The sequence below is a fragment of the Biomphalaria glabrata genome, chromosome 1 (assembly GCF_947242115.1).
Source record: "Biomphalaria glabrata chromosome 1, xgBioGlab47.1, whole genome shotgun sequence".
NCBI classification, from domain to species: Eukaryota; Metazoa; Mollusca; class Gastropoda; family Planorbidae; genus Biomphalaria; species Biomphalaria glabrata.
The window spans coordinates 82,022,319-82,032,512 of NC_074711.1; the positions used below are offsets into that span (position 1 = coordinate 82,022,319).

At 31.4% G+C, this 10,194-nt stretch overlaps 1 protein-coding gene across 3 annotated transcripts; it reads left to right on the forward strand.

The window, feature by feature from the left end:
* Positions 1–1,285: 1,285 nt before the first annotated feature.
* LOC106063300 (mitotic checkpoint protein BUB3-like) lies at positions 1,286–9,136 on the forward strand. Of its 3 annotated transcripts, none has more exons than XM_056018094.1 (7): positions 1,286–1,409; positions 4,554–4,778; positions 6,739–6,808; positions 6,955–7,106; positions 7,525–7,708; positions 8,409–8,628; positions 8,867–9,136. In XM_056018094.1, the coding sequence occupies exons 2-7, from the start codon at positions 4,581–4,583 to the stop codon at positions 9,024–9,026; spliced, it is 984 nt and encodes a 327-aa protein (XP_055874069.1). In that variant the 5' UTR covers positions 1,286–1,409; positions 4,554–4,580; the 3' UTR covers positions 9,027–9,136. The 3 variants fall into 3 exon arrangements, with proteins under 3 accessions (XP_055874069.1, XP_055874070.1, XP_013077086.1); XM_056018095.1 differs by having other exon boundaries at positions 1,304–1,554; XM_013221632.2 differs by having other exon boundaries at positions 1,305–1,497.
* The last annotated feature ends 1,058 nt before the right edge of the window (positions 9,137–10,194 follow it).

The following is a 10,194-nucleotide window of genomic DNA, read 5'->3' on the forward strand; positions in this document are numbered from 1 at the left end:
CTTTGCAATTATGTTTTAATTGCTACTTGCATTTCTTGTTGCAGTCTTCGTCGATAAAACCTACAGTGAGTTTGGATTATTTTTTATAACTATTTCATAATTAACACTTAGACCAACATAGCCTACTAGCAAACTTGAAGCACCATCTGCGCAAACACCATGCACTTAGATCTATATTTTTGCAAGAGATTTTATGTATACTTTGAAAAAAAAAAAGAACCATCTTTGTCTTGTATGTCACATGCTTTTGTATAGTCATTTCAAGAGGTTTTGCAAAAGGGAAACTCATTTTTAAAATCGTCATTATTTAACTACGTAACCTTACCCTTAAAATACAGAAAATCTTTGTTGGCAAAAATATGTATGTTATTTTGGCTTTATTGATTTGGCTTAATACACAAAAAAAGGATCCAAACTAAAGTGTTGTAATTACAGAGGAATTTCTCTCTCTTGAAGTAACGTACAAGACACAAACTAAGCCTATTAGGCCTACTAAGAGACTTGGAAAGTATGCAGAAGAAATCCCAGGTGACTACCAATGTGGTTTCAGACCTAATAGATCCACAACCAATCACATTTTCACCCTAAGAATATTCGAGAAATGCTATGAATACAGTACATATACCAGTAGGTCTACACCAACTCTACATAGACTATAAAATGGCTTGACAGCATCAAAAGGAAATACACTACAGGATTTTGGAATACTCAACAGGTTTATACACATGACATTAAACAGCTAAAAAAGTAGATACAGGGAGAACATTCACAGGAATTCCCTTTAATAAGTTTGCATTTGCCTGGAGACCAATATAGAAAGATCTTTAGTACTAGATACCTTTTCAAAGGTTGTTCCATTAACTTCCAATGGAGCACACACAAAATCTATATTTTGGATGATCTTAGGCGACCCAGTGCAAATCATCATTCGACCCGCATGGGAGTCACGATCACAGTTTCAACTCAGTTTGAGAACTCCTGCCTTATTAAATCCGCAATGGCCTTTATGTAAAGAACAGTACCAGTACCAGTGGAAAAAAGATGAGGCAGACAAAAGAAACGATGGAAAGATAATATCAAGAAAAGGAAAGCGACTCTAAAGGTAGAGAATAATGGAGATAAATGGTCAACATTTCATTTTCGCTGTCTACACGGTGAAACAGTCTAAGGAACAAGTGAAAGTGGATCTCACTCTCACCGAGTGACAAAGACTAGACGACTAGAGACATTGACATACATATATAATAATATATAGGTTCGTAGTAAAAAGTTCTCATACGAAGAAGTTTTATTTCTACCAACCGGATCCGCTATCAAGAAACTCAAAATATGATTTTTAATAGAATACCTTCGTTATAGTCTAGATCTACCTGTCCTAAATCTATAGACTCTTCTAGATCTAGATTGAGGTTATAATCTAGATCTAATTAGATATAGATTCTAGATCTATATTCAAGACAGAAAAGTCAAATTATTGAAATTCATTTGCCTTGCAGTGTTAGTTTCTAGATATTTCTAATCATAATTCCAAGACCAAAAAATTAACTTTTTGAGGTTTTTCAAGTTTTTTGTGTAGATGATCCGGCTATACCGTATTATACACCAGTCTACACTATTCTATACTATAGTTATAGTATTAGTACTTATTAGTAGTATCACTCACTGTATCAAGGGGATCAGTGATAATAGTTATAAATAGTGATTTCACTAGAATCTAGTCACTAGGATCTATCTAGAGTACTCTAGCTAGACTCTCACTCTGTCACTAACACAGTCTACCTCTTTCACTTACACTACACACTTACTCAACTTACTGTGACTTAGTCTACTCATCTACTACTGAGTACTACTCTGAGTCTCTACTCGACACTAGATCTAGTCCTATCCAATAATCCATGTTATTGTCATTATTGAGTTAATCCACTAATCCAGTCTATCATCAGCATTAATCATTAGGGTTATTATTAAAAGAAATTTCTATTTATAAATCAAATATATAAGATTCTAAGAACATAAAACTAAAATGTTATTTAACCTTGGTTAGGCCAATAATAGAATAGTATGCATCCTCTGTTTGGGACCCCTCAATTCAAGAAAACATTAAGAAACTGGAACAGAAACAAATTAGAGCAGTGAGCTTCATAACAAACGAATATTCACATTGACTAGAGTAACACCATTAGTAAAAGCACTAAATTTAGAAAGCCTTCAGGATAGAAGACTCAAAAGAAAAGTAGCAATTATACATAAAATACTGAACCATAATCTTCAAATACAAAAACAAAATTCAATAAAATAGGGTTTATTAAAAGAAATAAATCAAAATATATAAGAACATAAAACTAAAATGTTATTTAACCTTGGTTAGGCCAATAACTAATATATATATATATGCATCCTCTGTTTGGGACCCCTCAACTCAAGAAAACATGGTTAAGAGACTTGAACAGACACAAAATAGAACAGTTAGATTCATAACAAATGAATATTCACATTTGACTAGAGTAACACGTTTAGTAAAATCACTAAATTTAGAAAGCCTTCAGGAAAGAAGACTCAAAAGTCAAAAAGTAAAGTAGCAATTATACCTAAAACACTGAACCATAATCTTCAAATACAAAAACAAAATTTAATAAAATACTCAGAAAGACACAAAGATAAAGGCACATTACTCCTTCCATATATGCTAGAGAGGATAAATTTGTACAAATGCTCCTTCTTCGCTAGTGCTATTAGAGCATGGAATGGGTTGCCTGAGCTAGCCAGGAATACCAGTGATTTGGCAGAATTTAGGTCATTGGTTAATATGCATGAATGCATGAGGCGTAGGACATAATCATCATCTTTTCTGATGTAACGTCTGTATTATAAGATAAAATAAGAAGATCATCTAGAGCTCTGTCTATTCAAAAAAGACTATTGTATTGAACTAGTGAAGTAGTGACTAGTCTAAAAACTATCAATGATAATTTTAATCAATTTAAATAAATATTAGTACCGGTACTAGTTAGATCTGGATCTAGAATCAAGATCTATGATTATCAGTATGGTGATAATAATAATAATAATCTTTATTATCCATTTAATAAGGAAATTTGTCTTACAATTTTGTGCATTACACCAAACAAAACATTATAACTAGATCTATAGTAGTATAGAAAACCAAAATATACATAATACATGTAAATGTAACATTCACACCAGACTCACTCATATTCATAATTAACAATATACATGAATGTGAAAAGACTCCATGATAGATCTAGTATAGACAATTACTATAGACAGTCATAGACATAGTCATAGAATTATAGATCTAGATCTACTCATCGATGTCTAGAATAGTCTTTATAATGGACTACTAGATATTAGATCTAATAATACTATTAGACTATTAAGTAAAGTAAATTTCCCCTTTTAGACCTTGTGGTCTATAGGACAGGTGATGTAAAGGTCATCTGTTTCTGTCACCTATGGTTAACAAGGGTGTCATGTGGCCAGCACAACGACCAACCGCGTTTATTTTTCCCCAATTAATGTCAGGTACCCATTAGAGCTGGGTGGACTCAGAGGCCCCCAAAGATCCCGAAATTAAAACTCCCAGTCTTCACCAGGATTTGAACCCGAGACCCCTGGTTCAGAAGCCTAGTGCTTTATCACTCAGCTACTGTGCCTCCATAGTAATAGTTGTACAGTTATCAAAAAAATGATCATGCCATATATTACTATTTTTAGTACATAAATTGTCTTTTATTCCTTCATATTTTCTATTGTTTTCCTTTTTCACCAGCTTTATTAGAACTATTTCTTATCACTCTTTCCATGCCCTTACCTCCCTACTCTGTCATGGTAAAACTGTTGGTCAGACATCCCCCTTCTTCTCTCTTAGTCTACATTATTCACCTTACAGCAATTTTGTGTGTGTGTGTGTGACCACATTACATTTGGTCATATTGTTCAGGCGAGTTGGATTAAAAGGGGAAGGGAGGATGGTTTCATTTCTATGCTGCGAGAGACAAACTGCATTTTTTGTACTCTGCCCTGTTTATGTCACTAGTGCACGTATCCCAAGGCTATTGGTTAGACCAGTTTATTCCTCATGCACTACAAGGCTTTTGGTCAGACTAGTTGTACCTGTCCTTGACCATCTACCTGGTGATCAATATTTGGTGGTCCTCCCACCCCCCTTCTAGAGTTTGTTATACCATTTGATTTTTTTTTTTATCGAGTAGCCATTCTTTGCATGCTCTGGTTTTACATATTGGCAAAGCGGAAGATTTTGGTGATATGGTTGTTTTGACAACTGACATTTTGGCTCTTAATGTTTTTGACACATTTATGTTCATTTCATTATATCTTTAAAAACAATAACACTCATCTTTGTTTTGTTTCCAAACATATTTTATTTAAAGAACAATATAGTTATTTTTGTCTTTTGGTAAGGGAAATTGTATCTAGATTAATTGAGACAATTTATTTATTTAGAATTATTTGCTTGAGATGCTTTTTAATTAAACATATAGCTTAAATGTTTTGATGATTTTTTTGTTTAGGTTACAAGCAGACATTAAAGAGACACAATGGGGGAGTCTCCAAATGAATTCAAACTTAGCAATATGCCCTCAGATGGCATAAGCTCAGTCAAGTTTGGACCTAATTCCAACCAGTTTCTTCTTGTCTCTTCCTGGGATGAGACTGTAAGGTTATATGATATTGTTGGAGATACAATGAGATTCAAATACACTCACAATGCAGCTGTTTTGGATTGTTGCTTTTATGTAAGATTATTGAACATAAGAAGTTTTTTTAAAGGGCTTGAATAAAATGTTGCTTTTCTTTACTACTTTTAGTAAAGATTTTTTCTTTTAGTAGGAAAATTATATAAAAATATATATTACTTTTTTTTCCATTTAAGTGTAATATGGTTTTGGAAAGGAAATATAACTAGAGAAATAAGATTATAAAAAAATAACCCTTCATTCAATATTTCAGCCTAGAAAAAAAAGTGTTTTAAAAATATATTTAAACAAACGATAGTTAAAATATTTGAAGCATTAGTTTAATTAATAAGTAGTTGTAATAGAGAATAATATTATCAATTACGAAATTGAGTTGAATATGTGGTAGCATTGATTTATATTTTGATTTATTAGTATAAAGAATGGACAAGTCCATAAAGTAAAATAAACCAAATATAACATGGAAATGAAATGCTATAATTTTCAATTTTGTATCTACAGATATTTGTATTTTACACTTTAGCTCTTATTTGCTGAACACTTTTTTTATGAACAACTCCATGTATTATTTTCAACTGCTGTGTTAATCCCATTTATCTATCATTTTACCTACAATAGAAAGTCCTTGGACCTAGCTGACTGAGTGACTCATTTCCAGTTTGCAGTGGACAAAATAAAAATAAAATTTAACCTGTTATTACTTACTGTATACATAGAACAACTAAGTCATTATATATGCAACATATCCTTGCTATAAAAGTGAGGAAAAAAAAAGTAAAGTTCCCCTTTCAGACTTTGCAATCTACCATTAAAGGATGAGAAAAAATGTTCCAATAAATACAAATTTGCCAACTCTTTCAATCATAGTGAAGCATTGGTATCATCTAATGAAATATAAACTTATGACCCAATGTGGCAACTATGAATGCATCATCAGCGCATCCATGTTTTCATTATTTTTATTTCTATGTTAAGCATTGCTGTGTTCTTATATATTTTACTATACTTTTTAGTGTTGAAGTTTTGTTGCTTCTTCTATAATGGTGAGCAAAATTGACAGATGTACACATTAAACATTATCTCATTATCTAAATTGGAACCAGTGAAATCTGCCCATGTGGAGGATCACCAGAGAATGCCGACCATGTCCTCCAAAACTGCTCTCTTTACCAAGAGGCCCGTATAAGACACTGGCCCCAAAACACCCCAATAGAAAGAAAACTATATGGAGAGCTCCCTGATTTGGAAACCACTGCGCAGTTCATCTCATGTATTGGTGTAGTCATCTGAACGCTCCAACATGACAATGAAAACGAAGAAGAAGAATTAAGGAGTATGACCTTTGTAAAACTCCCATTGCTATTTCTTTGATTTAAGGCATTAGTAAACCTACCATTAATGACATTAAAAAAAAAAGGAAGAAAAATAGAATACTTTGTGAAATCTAGAAAAAGATGCAAAAGAAAATCCCTTAAATGGAGTGAATATTCCCAAGTAGAGGGAGTTCTTTATTTTTGGTTTATAATTGAAAGGAGCAGACAGCTTCCAATTTTGAGATACTTCAAAAGAGGAAAGAGAAAGCAAATTTTATGTCATGAAATTATGAAAAAAAGATGGTTTCATTGCTAAGGAAGGCAGGTTTGAGAATTTCAAAAAGCAGCATGATATACACTTAAATTATTGTCTGTCAAGTACAACTAACTTTGGTAATCCAAGGTTTTTGGCAATCAAATCCCACCATGGTCCATGTTGGATTATCAAGAGTCAACTGTATTATCATTATTGTTTGAAGTTCAAATTCAATACTGGAATTTAAAAATTGTAACTTTTAAGCTGTTGATTGTAAAGCTGAATGTCTTTTTTTTAAATTGAGTAAGCAACTTAGGTCGTCAAAAGAAACACTTCTATTCATTTTTGTAAACATTATTAAGTAAATAGTGAGAAATCAATAAGAACATTAAATATGTCATATGCTCATATTTTCCCTTGTTCTCCTCAGGATGCAGTACATTCCTACAGTGGAGGGCTGGACAAAACATTAAAAACATATGACTTCAACACAAGTACAGGTAAAATTATTTTTTTATGTCTACTGAGTCCTGGCATCATTTGTAAATGTTGCCTTTCTTTATGAGAGTTCACGCTTTCTTTTATTTAGGTACTTTGGAGACTGTTTTAATAGTTTCTTAGTTAATTCCAATCTTTTAAATTTCAGATCAAGTTGTTGGTACCCATGATGCTCCTATTAGATGTGTTGACTATGCCTCAGATGTCAATATTATTGTCACAGGCAGTTGGGATTCTACAGTTAAATTTTGGGATCCTCGTCAGTCATCGTTGGTTGGCTCATTTGCTCAACCTGATAAAGTATATATTTTATAGTTCATATCTTTCTAAACATAATATAATATAATAAAAAGGGGATTTTATTTTGGTTGTTTAAAACATGCTTGTCAATGATAGATAAATGGTGAAGATAAGGTTACAATTGAAAATAATAGATTTATTCAATTACCACCAAAGCAGTCTCTCAGGCAGATGTCTAATAACTAATACACATTCATCAGGGTTAATTAGTCAAATGAGTGTCCTTTGTCTAACATGTTGTTTTTTTAATAAAAGGTTTATGATTAGGATTGCCTACTAGGCAATTTTTGGAAATAAAATCTCAAAAAATGTACTAGTCTGGATTTAACACAGATAGGGCTGCATGTTTGCTTATATTAAATATAACATTTCCATTGGTCTGGTTTTTGTACATTATTTTATCATATATTTATTCCAGGTGTATACAATGTCAGTATGTGGTGACTCTTTGATAGTAGGGACAGCTGGCAGACGGGTTTTAGTCTGGGATTTGAGAAACATGGGCTATGTGCAGCAGAGAAGGGAATCCAACTTGAAATATCAGACTCGATGTATTCGGAGTTTTCCTAATAAACAAGGCTATGTTCTTAGCTCTATTGAAGGTAAATAATTAAGCTCTTACCTCTGGTAAAAGTATACTTAACTTGGTTCTATATTCCTCTTAGTTCTATTAAAGTAAACTAAGTTTTTCTAAATTTATAGTTTGTTGTAAGTTAACAATATTTCTTCACTTACTGGTACACTAACTTCAGTTAATAATTTAATAATAACTTATAGTTTTAACTATAAATTTTGTTCTATTGAAAGTAAACTAAACTTTGAAAATGTGTTTGTCTATAAAACTATTAAAATTTATCATTCCCATTATTCCCTTGGGAATTAAATCATTTTATTCATTTAAAATGCAAAAGTAATGGTTGGCTAATTTCATATTTATATGACCAAGTTTGATTATAGATTTAAAAAAAAAACTTGCTGGCATATCTAAAAAATCTTACTTTCTTTCTCATGCTTAAATGAACTATTGAATGAAATAAACTGTTAATTAAATTAATTTTGCATTTAAATAATTAAATTAATTTTGCATTTAAATGACTCATATATTCTCAAATGTTATTATAATGGATGCATTCATTCATTTGGGCCAAATTTTCATAAAAATGTAAATATTTTGATGAGATAAAACCAGCATTAAACCCATTTTGACCTAGATAGCAAGATACACAAGTATATCAATTTTAAAAACATTTTAGGTTTGTTTAATTACATTGGATTATTTCTTTTTTACAATTTTTCTTAAAGGTCGTGTAGCTGTTGAATATTTGGATCCCAACCCAGAGGTGCAGAGAAAAAAATATGCTTTTAAATGTCACAGAATTAAAGAAAATGGTCAAGAGCTTATCTACCCTGTAAATGCCATAGCTTTCCACAATGGTTACAATACATTTGCGACAGGTGGCTCAGATGGCTATGTTAATATATGGGATGGTTTTAACAAAAAACGTCTCTGTCAGTTCCATAGGTAAGTATGTTTTTTCAGATTTTCTCAAAACTTACCAGCTACATTTTCATTTATAATTTTCTATGTCAGTTATAATACATGTTAATATTCTAGTTAAACTTTATTGCATACTGGTACATACATTTTCTCTTATGAGAGTTTACAATTTTGTTGAAATTTTGTATCTGACAAAGTTTTTGTTAAATAAGAAGAGCTAGAATGAGCCTAAAATATTTTTATTTTAATTTCTTCTGTTAAGGTATCCTACTAGCATTGCTTCTCTGGCATTTAGTCATGATGGCAGCGTGCTGGCCATTGCTTCATCATTCATGTATGAGACAGAGACAGACAAACCTGTTGCGCCAGATACTGTATACATAAGAAATGTCACTGATCAAGAGACAAAACCTAAATTGTAAAGACCATCAGCTTTGTTGTTAGTTTGTATTTTCCCCCTTTTAAAAATGTATATATTTCTTTTTATTGTTTTTAATGTGAACTTATAAATGAACTATTTCGCTGTGAAAAACAGTGTTATTTATGTTTAGGCTTTCAGCCTGCTGTCCAAGTATCATTGAACTCATTCTTACGCCTTTTTTTTTTTTTTTCATGTCATTTATATTTTCTTTAATAAAGTTAAATAAAAATTATATAACTTGTTTGAGTTGTAAGTGTGAATGTTTCAGCTAGTACTAAACTAAGTTATTAATGATTTTAAGCAGCACCTGTTAATATAAACATTGATAGTAATAACTAGCTTCTATCAACTGGCTACTCTTGGTAGTTAATCCTGGTGAGTCACTCGGTCATGAAGAATTAGGAAAGAGTTGTGCAAGAAAAACAAAAAAAAAGTTGCAATTCTTTTAATTACCTTTAAAAGCTTAGACTTTCTGTAGCATTCACAATATATATATATAATCCCAATAATAATCTCCTGTATTGTGATAAAAGATGACAATCTCATCCCTTTGAATTCTAAGATTGTAATGGAGAAGAATCTTGGATTTGAAAAGCAGGCCACACAATATTTCCTTTAGTGTATCTTGAAATAATTAGTAGCTTTCTGCTACGAGAAATGTGCTTTTTATTCAAGAGAATTTTAATAGTGTTCTGCAAGATCCTATATTATATGCAATAAATATTTTTTTTTTAAATCTATGGTAAATAATTAAATTTTCTGAAAATAAAAACACTGAAGTAAGATCAATTGTAAAATAGTGATTATGCTTCTTTCTTTTTTTGAAAACACTAGATCACTATATATTCCTTTTTTTTTTTTACTAAAAAGTGAATATAGGAATTTAATTATGCATATTTTAGTTTACAAATCATTTTCACTTTAGCTAGAATTCAAGTGTATGTAGGTAATACAATTATAAAGATAATTTTGATTGGTCCAATGAAATGGACATTCAGTTTGACTACAATTGTCCACCTCAGCATTACTACTATAACGATATAGATGGAGGATAGTGTCTTCAATATTTCACAGCAATACTTCCCAGTAAAACCTTTTGTAAAACATTGCTGATTGTTTGTGGTATTAACTCCTGACGACCTCCAGTATGCCAGGTTTTACCCGCCGCC